The 15,892-nt window shown below is 47.2% G+C and overlaps 1 protein-coding gene across 2 annotated transcripts in view; it reads left to right on the top strand.

Moving 5' to 3' along the window:
• Nucleotides 1–1,988: 1,988 nt before the first annotated feature.
• The window catches only part of ATRN (attractin), a 194,611-nt gene continuing 180,707 nt past the window's right edge, over nt 1,989–15,892 (top strand). For both annotated transcript variants that reach the window (XM_068402627.1, XM_068402628.1), the window contains exon 1: nt 1,989–2,327. In XM_068402627.1, the coding sequence (XP_068258728.1) occupies nt 2,023–2,327 (305 nt within the window). In that variant the 5' untranslated portion in view covers nt 1,989–2,022. The remainder of the gene's footprint in view (nt 2,328–15,892) is intronic.

Below are 15,892 nucleotides of genomic sequence, written 5' to 3'. Positions count from 1 at the left end.
AATGAAACAGATTAATGGAGACAGACCAAAAGCAACATGTACCCAAGAACTCCAACATCATCAACTTTCTTACTCCTCCTTCACTCTCACTCCCGCTGAAAACGAAAGGTCTGAAAATTTCGAATAACATTTGTGTTTCTGCTCCACCCTTCCTGCCGCAAATGGCATCCTTGCTAGTGTGTATAGAAAAGAGTCTGCTGCTTTGCCCACGAACTCAGGAGAGGACCAGAGGTTTAACTGCTTTACTTCTTCCTCCCTCAGTTTTTGCTGTTACAAACGAAGGCCTAGAAATCCTTGGAGAGCATTAGCTTAACTGGTTTTCCAGGGTAGGAAGGTATCCCTTTTGGCAGATCCCTGTTTTCTTGTTTACATAATTAAATAATAAGACAGATGCATCTTTCCAGTTTTAAACAGGAAACCTTTACTACCAAGCAATGACAAACGTCCCATGCTGGTGAGTTTGGCTTTTTGTGCCACTGCAATTTTGCATGAAGAGCACACTGCTTATGTTGCTTAAGCCAGACCCGACGATGGCAGATCTCAGCACTAACCAAACTGTCACTTGGAAAACCCCATAGCATAACCTAAGCATGAACAACTCCTGCTTTAACTGCTCTCACTTCCAGCCATGTAACGCAGCACCCCTTCCCACCGCCTGAGTCTCTGCAGCTAACCAAGCCTTGTCATCCCATAAATTTGGAAGCCCCCTCTCTGCCGGGCAATAGCCGCCTCAGTCGTGTGTGGAGATCCTCGTGGATGGTACACACCTCTCCTCACTGAAACCCCCGCTGTGAGGAGCTGGTGGTGTGTGTAGAGTGGGTGGAAGACCCTGCAGCAAATGAAATATAAGTGATAATTTAAAAAAATCATAGAGATTCATAGAATCGTTTTGGTTGGAAAGTACCTTTAAGATCATTGAGTCCAGCCATTAACCTAACTCTGCCAAGGCCACCACTAACCCAAATCCCTAAGCACCACATCTACACGGCTTTTAAATCCCTCCAGGGATGGGGACTCCACCACTGCCCTGGGCAGCCTGTTCCAGCATGTGACAACCCTTTCAGTGAATAAATTGTTCCTGATCTCCAATCTAAACGTCCCCTGGCACAACTTGAGGCTGTTTCCTCTCATCCCATCACTTGTTACCTGGGAGAAGAGACCGACCCCCCCCTCGCTACACCCTCCTCTCAGGCAGTTGTAGAGAGCGAGAAGGTCTCCCCTCAGCCTCCTTTTCTCCAGACCAAACCCCCCCAGGTCCCTCAGCCGCTCCTCATCACACTTGTGCTCCAGACCCTTCACCAGATCCGTTGCCCTTCTCTGGACTCGCTCCAGCACCTCAAGGTCTTTCTTGTAGTGAGGGGCCCAAAACTGAACACAGGATTCGAAGTGCGGCCTCACCAGTGCCGAGCACAGGGGGACGATCCCTGCCCTAGCCCTGCTGGCCACACTAGTGCTGATACAAGCCGGAATGCTGGTGGCCCTCGGCCACCTGCGCACACAGCTGCGTGCCCAAAACTCGTCTGTTTTTCCTTCTTTTCCCTCCCCTTCAGCCTCGAGGCCTCCCACACGCCTCAGTGCCACCCTCAGCGGGACACCCCCCGCTCCCCACGGGGCTTTAGGGGCAGGGTTTAGTAGGGAAGTAGGCCCGGGTGGGGGGGTGCCAGCCCCGCCTCTGCGCGGCCTGTGCCCGGGGCCAGCCGGGGCGGCGGGCGCGGGGACACCCCCAGCGCGGGGGGGGGGACACACCCCGCTCTATGCTCTGCGGGGGGGCAGAGGCGCCCGGCGCGGGGCCGCTCTCTCCGCCTCCCCGGCCCCACTCGCTGGTAGGGAGGGGGGGGGAACCCCGCCGCCAGTGGCCGGCGTGCGGGTGACGTCATCGGCCGCGGCCCGCCGGCGCCGCCTGGCTGCTGCGCGCGCTCGGCCCGGCGCCTTCCCGCCCCCCGCCCCGGCCCTTCGCGGCCGCCGTAGCGGGCGCGGCGGAAGCCCCTCGCCGGCCGCCGTCCCGGGAGGCGCCGCGGGCGGATGGTCCGCCTCGTCCCGCCGCCCCCCGCCCGCAGTCGTTGTCAGTGGTGGCAGATGGCGGCGTGGCGGGGTGCGGGCTGGCGGAGCGGGAGGCCGCCGCCGCCACCGCTGCTGTTGGCGGCGCTGCTGGTGTTGTTGATGCCGGGGCTGCCGGGGTTGGGGCCCGTCGCCGCCACCGAGGAGGCGGCGAAGGAATGCGACAAGCCGTGCGCTAACGGCGGGCGGTGCCAGCCGGCCAGCGGGCAGTGCGAGTGCCAGCCCGGCTGGGTGGGCGACCAGTGCCAGCACTGCGGGGGGCGCTTCAGGTGAGTCCCGGGGGGCGGGGGGGGGCTGTGGGGGTCCCCGGTCCGGGACGTTTAGGGACAATATGGCCGTGGGTGTGAGGGGCAGGTGCGGGGATGAGGGGCCGGTGTGGGGTGCGGGAGGGGGGTGAGCGGGAGCCGCGCTGGGGGCACCGGGGGGCGGGTGTGGGCAAGCGGCAGGTGCGGGAGGACATGGGGGTGTGGGGCTGGGCAGGAGCGGGGACAAGAGGGGCCTGGTGTCCCTGGTTTGTGCTGCCCAAGGGGACAGTCAGGGGGTAAACGGGGGTGGGTGTGAGAAGGTTTGGGGTTCAGGGTGGGTTTGGGGCTTCAAAAGGGGTGGGAGGCTCCCGGGGCGAGTGTGAGGGTTGCGGCGCCGTGGGTGCGAGGGGCAGATCCGGGTGACGATAAGGGCTCAAGTGTAAGGGCTGGGTAGGAGCGTGTTGAGGGGACAATAGGGGCGTGGGTGTCCCTGGTTGGGTCTGGGCAGGGGCAAGTCTGAGGGCAACAGAGGTGTGGGTGTGAGGGGCTGATCTGGGGGGTGTGGGTGTAAAGGGCTGGGTGGGAGCCAGGTGGGGGGACAACAGGGGTTTGGGTGCGGAGGGGAAGGTCTGAGGGCATGTGGTGGAGAGGGGGCAGGCTTGAGGGGTGACAGAGGGTGACAGGAGCATGGGTGTGATGGGCTGAGAGTGCACAAGGGCAGGTCTGGGGGTCTAAGTGGTTGGGGCTGCGTGGGGGAGGTCTGGGAGTAATGGGGTGTGGGTGTCGGGTGCCCCACTGAGCAACAGCTGGTGAGTACAGGGTGTTTGTACTGCAGAGACACCTCTGAGGGGACAGTTTTGGGTGTTGGGGTTGCACAGGGGGTAACTGGGGATCAGTTGTGAGTATCTAAGGGGCCGTGGCTGTGTAGGAGCAGGGGTGTGGGTGTAGGGCACTGCGTAGGTGTGGGTCTGGGTGCAGTGGGAGCCTGGGAGGTGATGGGGTGTGAATGCGAGTCACTGGGTTTATGTTGTAGTAGGGCTGGAGAGAAAGTAAGGCTGGGGGGGACTGGGCAAGGGGGACATATTGGGGGCAGCAGGGGTAGGTTTGGGGGCTGCGTAAGTCTGAAGGATTATGAATGAATGAGCCCGATTAGTGCTGGTTTTGGGTGCGCGTGGAAGTGGCTGGTGTTGGAGGCAGATGGGAGCAGTGAGGAGCGGGTGCCACGGCGGGAGGACAGCATGGGTGTGGGGCCAGTTCCTGGGCGGGCGCAGATACAGGAGGAACACTGACGTGTGGATGGGGATGGGATCTGGCTGGGAGCAGGTTGGAGTGGGAGAGGAAGGGTGTGCGAGCGGGTGTCAGGGCTGGGTGGAGGCAGTCGGGGCGTTTGGGGGGGTTTAGGCAGGCTCATGTAGGCAGGTAGCGTAAGCAGGTGTTGGTTTTGGGTAAGGGTGGATTTGGGAGAGGTGTGCGCGGGGGAGAGAAGCAGCATCTTCAAGGGGGTAGCTGGTTTGTGGGGATCCTCAGCTCTTGGGGCAGAGGAGTGCGTGCAGGAGTGGTGCTGGCTCGTAGGGAGGGACAGTGGGAATAACAACCTGGAGGAAGGAACCTCCTGGGTTTGGTGGAGAACAAGGCCAGAGCTGGGCAGTTGGAGGGGATCGAACAGGACAGGGGGTGGGGTGAGGGTCCTGCCTCTGGGCAGGGTCATTTTTTTTTTGAGAAAAAAGGCTGAAGGGTGATTCTGGGCAGGGAGATGGAGACCTCCAGGCTGTGTGCATGTGTGTGTGTGCGGGGGCGAGGGCTGTCTGCACAGGAGGAAGGTGGTCTTTGGGCTGTGTGATGCTGGAAAGCACGTTGCCTGCAGTGCCGAGGCTGGTTCTGGTGGTGATGGGATACTCATTTGGGTTGTGTGGCTAAAGCCTATCCCATAGGATGAGAAATTGGAAATCTTCATGGGAACAGACTGGAGGTGCACCCTGGCTTCTCTATATAAACTTAGGTTTTCAGTGGAAGGGGTTTCTGGAAGATGGTTACCTGCTCTAGTTTTGTCAGCTGTGGCAGCGAGAGCGCCGGTGTTTGTGTCTGCATGTGTTAGGTGAATTCCCTGGGCAGAGCTGATTCTTGGAAAAGAAGGAAATGAAAAAAGGGTGATTATTCTGGGCAGCGATTGCTTTCTGGGGGAGCTCCTGATGGAGAGTACCAACCACCCTTCGGTGATGCTTGCTGTAGATTTGGGGGACGGTGAGCTGTCTGTATGAGCTGAGGAGGAAAAACCCTTTGTGTGCTTTAGGAGTTGAGGTTTCTATGTTTTTTTATTTGTATTTTTTTGACAGTCTGTAGATGGGTGTGTGATCCAGCTAATTTGAAAATGTTTTTGTGTGGAAGCGATGCCTGGCTAAGCAAGCCCTGGGAAGTCGACAGCTTCCTTATTAATGGTTTTTTTGACACTGTTGTGGTAAAAAATTTCTTCTAGTTGAGAGACAGCATTGTGAAATAGCCACTTACCTGTTACTTTCTTGAGTGCTTTAAGATATTGCTCATTTTAAGGGGACTAGATTTGAATAAAGGCAGAGTTGTCTTTTCTGAATGGCAATACTGGTGCTGCTGAGTAAAAAAAGAGTTGGTATATGTCCACTGCTAATGGCCTTTTGTTTTTTTTTTTTTTAAGCCTCTGATCTGTTTTCATAAAGCTGCTTGTTTGTTTTTCTGGTCTAAAATTTTGACTGAAAATATAATGCATGTTTTTCTCTCTAGGTGTTTTATTGAGCTGTTTGTTTATTTACTTCTTAGTGAGTTGAAGTTTCCAGGCATGTTTTTAAACTTTGAGCTCTGAGGAAAGTGCAAGCAGGTGTTTTTAGCAATATTTACAGCTTTGCAGTCACAACTTTCCCATGCCTTGGGTTTACTCTGTCTCCTGTCAGAAATGGCATTGCCGGGGTGTTTTTTTTTGGTGCGTGGCTGTCCAGAGCTTTGCTTTAAAAAGCTTGACATGGTCTTAGATGCTGTAGATACAAATGGGAAGTAGAAGGGTGAAAATTATTTTGTAAGTGTGGTATATTCCACATGCTTATCTGCTTGACTGAGAGGTGTAATTAAATTTGGCACGTTAATCTTCCTGTCCTTATCTAGATGTATATGATGACTATATTTGTGGCCTTGACTTTTTTTGTTTATGTTGAACACTGGGGTTGTCATGATACAACTTGTGCCTCACTGACCTGCGAATACCTCACGTCTTCCTGTGTTAGCAGCGAAGAACAAATGTTGTAGCTTCGAATGGTGATGTTCTACGTGTCTTCTTCGTTGGGAAAGTCTGTTTAGTCAGACTGCAGTTAGACATAGAGGTAACAAGCCTGGAGGCGGCCAGTTTCTTTCTTGTTTCACCCAAAACAAGGGTGGAACAAAAGGGGAGGTGATATGCAGTGTGTTCTAACACGGATGTGTGGGGGTTTTTTAAGCATGTGCTGTGACTTAAGCAGAAAGAGGCATAGCAGGAGCGTTACCTGCGTGTGTGATCGTTCTTGGTTGTAGGAATGGCTTCTGAGAAAACTGACCTCTGCACAGATCAGTGATGCTCTTGGAGGGGTAGAAGATTGAGTTGTGAAGGACTTCAGGTGACTTGTTTTAAGATGTGGAACCAGCCACTTGAGTTCTTTAAAGATAAAGATCTTGGTTTTGTGGGAAGCTGAAATAGAAAATGTAGGACGTGCCTGATGCGCTTGTGTTTTCTATTTCTGTACAAACCTCCAGCGGGCTTCGGTGCTGGCTGGAGGCTTCAAGCTGTCGTAGTCTGGGCAGGAGAGGACTGCTGCTGTGAGGCTGTCTGCTGGGAGGGATGAGGGATCTCCAGTCACAGAGCTGCAGCAGCACGCTGGAGAGAATGTGTTCAAGCAGTGGGAGCTGAGGAGCACCAGACTCGAGAGCACCAGCGTTGGGTGTTGTACAGTCAAAAGGATGCTGCGAGCTTGGAGACCACAGACTTCAAAGCGCTTTTGTAGCTCAGTGACACAACCTCTTGTCGTGCTTGAGTTGAATTGTTTCAGCCAGCTGCCTGATTAGCAGACAAGGGCTGCTGAGGGAGGTAAAGCACAGGTTAAGAGATGACCACTATTTTACATAGATTTATTGGCCAGAAGTTGTAGAAGATTTGATTAACAAATTCAGCATTGTGCTTGGCTTCTGCAATGGTGATTGTAAGTGAATTGTGTGGCACACTGATGGGCAGTTTGATGTAGGATTGTAGCTGAAAATACGAGCAGACTGTATTTTTGTGTAATGAAATACCAAATGATTCCAGAAAACTGGTTTTTGTGTGTAAAGACACTGGTTTTCCTTTCCTGGTGATGGTGGGAGATGGGAAAAGCTGAGCTGTGCTTAACAATGCAACGTGATGGTTGGAGGGAAAAAAAAAAGATGAGAGTGTATCTTTTAAACTACCTTTTTATTAATTTAATGGAGGCAGTTATGGGCTGCTGATTGAACATTATTATGGAGTCGGTGGTAATACAGTGTCCTTGGCCAAAGAATATTAGAGAGAAGAGGGATTTTATCTCTGGAAGATTTGGGTGAATCATAACCTGAGAGAGTTGCTAGCTGGCAAAGAACTATCCCAGTTCCCATTTTTAAATAAACGGGAACTTTTGGTCAAAAGCTGGTATACAAACCCACTGTCTTTAAAAAGCTACCTGATGCAGTTTAAAGCTTTAGGAAAGTCAGGAAACTACTTAATATATCTAAGGATGTTGGCAATTTGAATCACATCAGTTTAAATGCTTAAATTAGATTTGGGTGCTGCATTTGTGCCTGATCCCCATTCTGCTGCTCTCTTTTCATTAGTGCATTATCGTGCTTTAAAATGATTTTCTCTTCCATGTTGCTGAGTGAAAGGCTCGCTCAAATGGTGCACTGGTAATAAAAGAATAAGCTCTTTGAGTAGGAAGTATTTAAGCATTATCAATTTTAAAGGATACACTGGGGAAAAAAGAACCTTTGTATGCTTTCAGTTAGTTCTTGGAGGCATTATTTCCAACTCTGGATTTATAATTTTGCTAGGAGGTGTGTGTGTGTATCTGCCTATGCATATCTATATTGCTGTCTACATACATATATTTAAATGATCTGTTCATTGAGAGAGAAACTCATGGCTAATATTTCATCTGAATTCCCCCTGTTTTATTGTTGCTCTCACTGTTTTATTGTCTGATGTTTTACTAGGGCTGTTTTAAGAACAAAAATTAATCCGTGGAATAATTCAGTATTTTTGAAATATCTGAGGTGTTCTACACTTTCTGCCTTGCACTGAATGGCCAACATAAATATTTGACTTGCATGAGGTTTTGTTAATGTTTGCAATGAGCTCACTTCTCACCATCACTTTTCAGTCTGCTTTATAGCAAGGAGTCGATAGAAAATTCAGAAGTGAGACAATGCAGCGCACGCTGGATCCTCCCTGTGATCTCTGCTTCGTGCGCATCAAACATCTTTGCCGTTGGAGCATTAGTTGTTGGAATTATTGAACAGCTCATGGTTTCAACCCGTGAGAGAGAGGAGTGAGGAGTGTCCAGCTTCTGTCTTCTTGCTAAGCACGTCTGAGCGTTGAGACCTCAGGGAAAGGCGCAGGTAGAGGGTGAAGTTCCTCTGCCTGTCAATTCTGGGCAGGTTTCGCTGCCTCAGACGTGATTGCAAATGCCCCCTGTTCTGCAGTGGTCAACAGGAGAGACATTTCTGTCTCATTTCTCTATGTCTGTTTGAATATCAGGGAATAGCTGCCTGAGTCAGCTTAGCAGAAGTTGTCTGACACTGCTCTAGATTTTTCCATTATTTCCCAGTCTCAGTTGCTTCTTTCATTATGGATCCAAAATAAGCTCGTGTCCAACTGGGTGTTCGTTACCATCTTAGTCAATTGACATTTAACATAAATGACTTCTATTGAAATATCAACAAATGACTGAGGTTAGCACTGTTCTCACAGAAACAGCATTTTTTTTGAAGCTTTCAAAAGAACCAGCAATGCTTTTATCGTGTGTCCTGCTAAACAGCATTTGGAATGCGTGTGATGGATTTCACTGTCCTGACTTGTTCCTCTGAAGCTTTCGTGAGCAATCAAATTTAAAACCATGAGCTTCCTGAGCCTAATGTAAGTGTTATTAGACATTGGAATGGGCTGCCCAGGGAGGTGGTGGAGTCACCATCTCTGGAGGTGTTTAAGAAAAGACTGGACATGGCACTTAGTGCCATGGTCTAGTTGACATGGTGGTGTCAGGGCAATGGTTGGACTCGATCCCAGAGGTCTCTTCCAACCTGACTGATTCTGTGATTCTGTGACAATGCTGCTGCTGACCAAATTGTTGTATTATTGCGTTAATTTCCGATACCCTTGGGTGCTCTTTTCTTAAACAGCCGGTTTCCTTGAAGAATTTTACTCCAATTTGAAGTTCCAAGCACAGCGCATGGAATTAGCTTTTTGATCTGGTAGAGCTTTGGGTTTTTTTCTGCACTCAAAATATTCTCAGCAAGTAGTTCTTTAGGAGCTCTTAAATCACATCTTCTAAAGCATAGTGAAAAGATATAATAAAAAATGCAGAAGATGGGATTAAGAACTACGTAATCTGTAGGATAAATGGTTTTGGTGGAGGCAGAGTGAGCCGCTACGAACAGGAATTCACCATAAGGACTGCAACAATTTTATTAGAGTACTTTGTTCTTGTATAGCCATGTGCTAACATCTGCCCGTGTAGCCCCTGCAGTGTCTTGAGAGCAGGGCTGGAAAATTTGGTAATCAATTTTACAGCATGTAGCAGAGATGATAATTTGCTTTTGTGCGTGGCTTTGAATCAAATACTCATTTAGTTTGAAATACTGAACCAGCAATGATGTTTGCTTGGTTTCCTGCTTTTGTTCCCTGCCTTTGTTTGTGGCTGATGGACATGGAGTTCCTTTAGAGTCTACTTGAGACTGTCACTAATGCCCTTTCCTCCCTTTGCTTAAAATAAATATTTATTTAATAGAGATGCACGTTGCTGCAAGGGTTTTGATGGATGTGCTTCATGCATACGATTCAGGGCACGGTTTTGGCTTGTAGAACCTGAAATCCCTGGGATTCTCAAAACAGAAGGGCTCCATCCTGATTGCAGAGGAGTGAAGTCATTAGGGATGGTCAGAGACCTTAATTGCACACTGAAAAGTCTTGATGTGAAAATCTGATAAGCTAAATTTAATACATCATAACAGTGAGGATTTTTAGAATAATGTTTTAAAGAAAATGAACTCACGTGTTTTGGGCTGATAGTAACCTTAGCACATCTCACCTGATGAAGAAGAATTTAAATGTTTTACTGATTGGCTGAGCAATATTCCTGCTCAAGAAGGGCAGCTGATCTCTAAATCAGATTGTACGAACTACTTCTAGCCCAAGGATCTAGTTAACGTTCCTTGTATTGGTTGTGGCTTAATTTGGTGAAACAGGTTTCCTGCAGTATTGTCAAGAGTTTTCAGTTCTCTAAAAGTCATAGAGTCATGGCATGGTTTGGGTTGGAAGGGACCTTAAAGACCATCTAGTTCCAACCCCCTGCCACAGGCAGGGACACCTTCCACCAGACCAGGTTGCTCCAAGCCCCATCCAGCCTGGCCTTGAACACTGCCAGGGAGGGGGCAGCCACAGCTTCTCTGGGCAACCTGGGCCAGGGTCTCACCACCCTCACAGCAAAGAATTTCTTCCTAAAATCTAATCGAAATCTAAAATGCAGAAGCAGAATTCAGCTGGTGTAAGAGGTGCTAGCGGAGGTGGTCTGGGCGTTTGAACCAAGGGTTTTCCAATGTGTAAACTCCCTTGTTTTCCCTATCGTGCCTGCTGAGCTCGTAGCTGCAGAAGAAACAGCGTTGCTGTACATAACAGTCATCTCGGACGTGCTTATTGCATGTCGTAAAAATTCAGATAGGGGTGGTTGTACAGGGCGTTACATATCCCGTTACGGGTGAAGATTGTCTGTAATGGCTTTTACCTTTAGCCAGTGCCACTCAGCTTTCTGTAGAGACTAATACAAGATGTGCGAATGCAGCTGTGAAAATCCCAGTTTTTCTATTATTTGTCTTCTATTTCCCATTTTTCAGAAACCTTGTTTTTTTCTTTGCTAGTTTCTGTACTCTCAAAGGGCACAAAATAAGGAAGGCTACATCAGGAAAACACCCTTTTGAAGACTTTCTTATTAGTCAGTGTTTGTGTTGCATGAAAATTTAATACCCGTCTCCAAGGTGGTGCTTGTCTGCTCCAAGTGTAAGAAGCTTGGCACAGATGAATTAGCACTTTTCATATTTGAACTCAAATACAGAAGGTGAGAACTATTTTTTCCATTCAGAAAATTTCGGTTGGATTTAATATTGTTTCATTGTGAAGTGAAAGAATAACTGTGTCGTCAATGGCTCTGCTTTGAAAGCTGTGGTAGTTTTCATCCCCGCTGTTTTTCAGTCATTAGTAGAGCTATGAAAAACAAAATTACACCTCCAGTGCATTGAGCTTTGGTGAGTTGCTGCTCGTATAATGTATCGCTGTGTATTGAGTGGGTTTTGTTTTTTTTTTTCTCCCCAATGTCTTTGTGCATGTGTCATTACATCCTTCCTTTCACGGTTTTATAATGCTCTGAGCGCTGGTATTGTGGCGCTCTTGCCAGATATTTTGAATGTAATTGCCTTATCCGGAGAAAATCTATCACTGAGGTTCACCCTGAGCGCAGTTTTTGGATTTCACTGCTTGTTACGATCGAGAACATGTTTTGAGTTCTTCAAGTGAACTTTTCAAGATGGTTTTGTGAAGGTTTTTTGTAGCAACGTGCAGCACGTTCCCTGCCAAAGTCGTGCACCTGCCTGTTTAATCATTAATTTACACGCCTGATACCCCATTAATGCAGAGCGGAGAGTGTCACAGGAATTTTATAGCGATTTCAGAGCTATCTGCAATGTCTGCCTTTCTTACATACTTTGATCTTGTGTGGAATCAGCAAAGGCGATGCCAAGAAAAAAAATTCTAGCTGTTGCAAGACCTGAGGTGCAAAGTAGCGTGGGGCTGAAATGCTGACTGGGCAGGTCAGTGTTATGAGAAAAAAATCAGGGAAAATTGCATTATTTCCCATCGAGGACTTCTGTGCTGCTCGAAAAAAATGTTCTACTGTATCCAAATTGTGAGCAGACGTTGGAGTTGCTGGAAGAAAAGTATTGAATTCCGAGTAATGTATTGGGAAATAATTACTTTGAGGTCACTGAGGCTTCTGTGATTTTATTTGTTTCAAATGGAGATTAGGAACAGGCGTACTATAGGGTCAGTTGCTTTTATTTTTGTTGAAAAATCTGGAACAAAATTTATTGTTGAACAAGATACACTCTGTATTGCCAGATGCATTTATTTATAGTTGCCTCCTGCTTGCCTGACAGTATGTTATTGCACTTCTGTTAACTGATTGATTTATTGCATTCAAACACGTAACAGGCAGATCTTTTAAATCTGGGTCAGTCGGGGTCTGGTTCTCACAGGTTGCAGCAATTCTTTAAAGTCAGTGTTTTTCATTTCGGCAATGGTGATGGGTGTTTAAATATGCCCTCGTTCAACTTTTGCAGTATGAATCATTGTGAGGAGGTGTTGAAGTGGTTCAAAGTCAAAACCAGAACATGACTTCCCGCCTATGCACATTTTTTTCTAAAATATCCATTTGAATGTTGCTGGAAATATTTTTTTTTTTTTTTTTCCTAGTGGATATTGCTAATTTTGTTGGATTTGTTGGAGCGAGTCCAGAGGAGGCCACGAAGATGCTCAGAGGGTTGGAGCACCTCTGCTCTGGAGACAGGCTTGAGAGAGTTGGGGCTGTTCAGCCTGGAGAAGAGAAGGCTCCGGGGAGACCTTCGAGTACTTGAAGGGGCTACAGGAAAGCTGGAGAGGGGCTTTTTACAAGGGCAAGGAGTGACAGGACAAGGGGGAACGGTTTTAAACTGAAAGAGGGAAGATTAAAATGAGATCTGAGGAAGAAATTCTTTGCTGTGAGGGTGGTGAGACCCTGGCCCAGGTTGCCCAGAGAAGCTGTGGCTGCCCCCTCCCTGGCAGTGTTCAAGGGCAGGTTGGATGGGGCTTGGAGCAACCTGGTCTGGTGGAAGGTGTCCCTGCCCGTGGCAGGGGGGTTGGAACTAGATGATCTTTAAGGTCCCTTCCAACCCAAACCATTCTGTGATTCTATTAACTTATTTTATCTGAATTTCTGTGGTGAGCCCAAAGAAAATGCAGAGTTGTGTAAAACATAATAACGTGAAAATAGTAATTCTTGAATCATTTGCTGCTGTTCTCAATACCCTGAGCTGGTGAAGATTTCTGGGACAGCAGGTAAATGTTGTCTCAATACTTGCATAATTCCTCAAAGCGAGTGGCATAACTACCGATTTGTGTGCAGCTTTGGTTTTTGAATATGACAGGATGGAGATTCAGATTTCTGGTGGAAAAGAGGAACGTGTGATGCAGCTGGAAAAGCTGTCGTGACTTTATGACCTGTAACTTTCCTAACAGCACCTGAGGAAGAATAAAAAGAGTGCGAGGGGGGTTCAGTCCTGAAAGGGTGAAGGGAATGAATAAATGAAGAACTGCCCAAGGTTGGCACGCTGGTTGGTGTTATAAAATGCGCAAGTCCTTTCTTCTGAAACGTGTCTGAAGTTGAGACCGAAGCGGGTTGGTTTTTGTTCTCCACTTCTGCTTTTGAGCCCTGTCGCTGGGTGGCTGTGCAGAACTCTTTAAGTACCACCGTATCAGTTTATCTGTGGTTTAGTTTGAAAAAGTTTGGGCTGTAGCCTTAGCTTTCATCCGGCGCGAGTCCCTTGAGAATAAATAACCACAGAACTTTAGGAATCAAACAGAAGTACGGTTCATCATCTGATCTTCTTGGTTTGGTTTCCCTGTCTGTGAAACAGGGACAAGTTATTTATATGTTTTGAAGATGTTCTGATGATGATGCTATTTACATAGGAATTTAGAGGTTTAGAAGCGTATTTTAATGGCAGTTTTTCGTGGCAACTGGTATCCAACTTGTCTATTCTGAGAATAATACTGTCCTACAGAAGAAATGTGGTTAGTGTTACTATAAGTATGCCTAAATCATCTTCACTGAAGCTTATGAAAAAGGATATTGTGTGTTAAAAGTGGAGTTTAAATGTGATCTTAATTTTTCTGTTCAGTGCTGACAGGAATTTGTCATGTGGAATTAAAAGAAAAAAAAAATCGCTATGTGAAGATCATGTTATCTGATCAAAGCTGGTCAAGACATCAGAGTATCTTTTGTGCCTGAGGTTTGCTTGTTTTCAATACAAGATGTGTATGGATGAGAGTATGCACGAGTTGAGACATCGTGCTGAAGAAGACATCCTTTGCTGTACTTGGCCTCCTAAAACCTATTGATCTTTCAGCATCTCAAGGCAGCTAGGACAGAAACGTGGTGGAACGTGAATGCAGACATGAAGGTATTAGTGGCTTACACTATAAAATAGTAAAATATTTTCGAGCAGTGAACCATGAGCCGTGTTTTACCACGAGGTTCACCAAAGCTGGCGAGATCTTGCAGGAGGTGGGCTGCTGGTGATACCAGCCCGTAGACCTGCTGGGCTGGAGAACGAGGAGCATCCTCCAGAGCAAGTCACTATGGCTGGGCTGGAGGTTCTCCCAGGGGAGGTAGAGGGAGGTTTTCCCTGTTTTTTGTGGGTGATGTAAGTTCATCCATCTTGTTCGGGGGTAAAAACATAGCTACTGGGCTAAAAATGTAGACTGTGCCGTGGGGCTCGGGGCATGCACAACTGCTGTGATCCAAATACTTCGGCTGTTCCCATCTTCTTCTAACACTTGTGTTCCTTCTCAGTCCTTAAATCTTTCCCTATGTTTAGGCTTTATGTGGCCTTCCAGGAAGGAGCTGTGTTTCTATAATCTCTTGAGGAAGGATTTGAAAGCTTCTCTTTACACCATGTGTGAGGAGGAGGGAAGGACATTCTGCCCTGTTGCTTTGTAGACCTCCTGCAGTTTGGAAACAGTAGTATAGTGAGCTTCCCCTCTTCTCTGTAAACCCTGATGCTGTAGCATTACCTGAAAAAGAGATTTATTTTTCCTCTGTTGAGGCTGGAGAACAGGAGAAGGCAGCTCTTGGAAAGGGATTCCTTGCTTTTACCTGTGGATTTGAAAAAGAAATTCTGTTAGGAGAAAATGGTGTACATCTCCATTGGTTTTGGTTTACACTTTAATTTTTTATACATTTCCTATTGATTTACAGTTATCACAGAATCACAGAACCAATCAGGTTGGAAGAGACCTCTGGGATCATCGAGTCCAACCATTGCCCTGACACCACCATGTCAACTAGACCATGGCACTAAATGGCATGTCCGGTCTTTTTTTAAACATCTCCAGAGATGGTGACTCCACCACCTCCCTGGGCAGCCCCTTCCAATGGCTAATGACCCTTGCTGAGAAGAAATGCTTCCTAATGTCCAACCTGAACCTCCCCTGGCAAAGCTTGAGGCTGTGTCCTCTTGTCCTATCACTAGTTGCCTGGGAGAAGAGGCCGACTCCCACTTCACTACAACCTCCCTTCAGGTAGTTGTAGACTGCACTAAGGTCACCTCTGAGCTTCCTCTTCTCCAGGCTAAAGCTGGTTATGATGGAGTCCTGGACATCAACAAATTTGCAAAAGCCTGAGCACCTCATGGCTAGGCTTCGCGGAGTCCTCTTTGGGCATCAAGGCTGTCTTGCTTTTCTTTCAAGGTCAATAAATAATAAGGGAACTCCTGTCACCTACTGAAGGAAATCTTACTGTTCAGGTTTAGGAAGACTTATAGGGTGCTTTAGACACAACTGGAATTGCTGGTTCCTGTACTGTCTCGTAGTATAAAAGTTTTGTGACTGGTGTGGCCAGAAGCAACAAATTCACACTGAAAATTTAAGAGTAGCTGGATTTAAGGCCACTATCTGTCAATAATGGAGGAGATAAACCGCTAAGAATGATTTCTGTGGCACGTGTGTCATCTCTGAAGAAGAAAAGCCACTCATTTTGAAGTGAAAAAGTATTGTGGAGAATTTTTAAGTTCTCCTAATTTTCACGTATGATAAGAGTAGTACAAGGTGCTGTGCCTAATGAACAGACTGAGGGTCGGAAGCCCTTTGGGAGTCTGGGTGGTTGATGGGCTTGTGATGGGCTAAAGATTTACATCAGGTCAGGACTGTGACTTGGCACAAGTTGCTTTCCCTTTAATCTCCAATTAAATAAGAAACCCCTGATAGCTATAATTTTAATTGTGTTAAATATATATCCACACACACATACATACATCTCTCTCTCTCTACAGCGACTGTCTGGCACTTTGACAGAGGTTCCCCTTTCTGCTAATGGCTTAGAGTGGAGATCACTCTGTAGCTAAAAGTCTTTTATAAGCTTTTTCCCCTGGTTGTACATGTTCATTCTTAGCTCTTGAATATCTAAATATTCGTGTTGGGATGTTCTTTTGGCAGTTACCTCTGTGCCTCTTACGTGTAAAACACGTGTAGTGTAGGTAAAGCTGTACAATTACCTGGGTGTGGAATT

Source organism: Nyctibius grandis, chromosome 6 (assembly GCF_013368605.1).
Source record: "Nyctibius grandis isolate bNycGra1 chromosome 6, bNycGra1.pri, whole genome shotgun sequence".
In the NCBI taxonomy this organism is placed as follows: domain Eukaryota; kingdom Metazoa; phylum Chordata; class Aves; order Nyctibiiformes; family Nyctibiidae; genus Nyctibius; species Nyctibius grandis.
The sequence above is the reverse complement of the archived record's forward strand: the minus strand, read 5'-3'. Positions and strand labels throughout refer to the sequence as shown.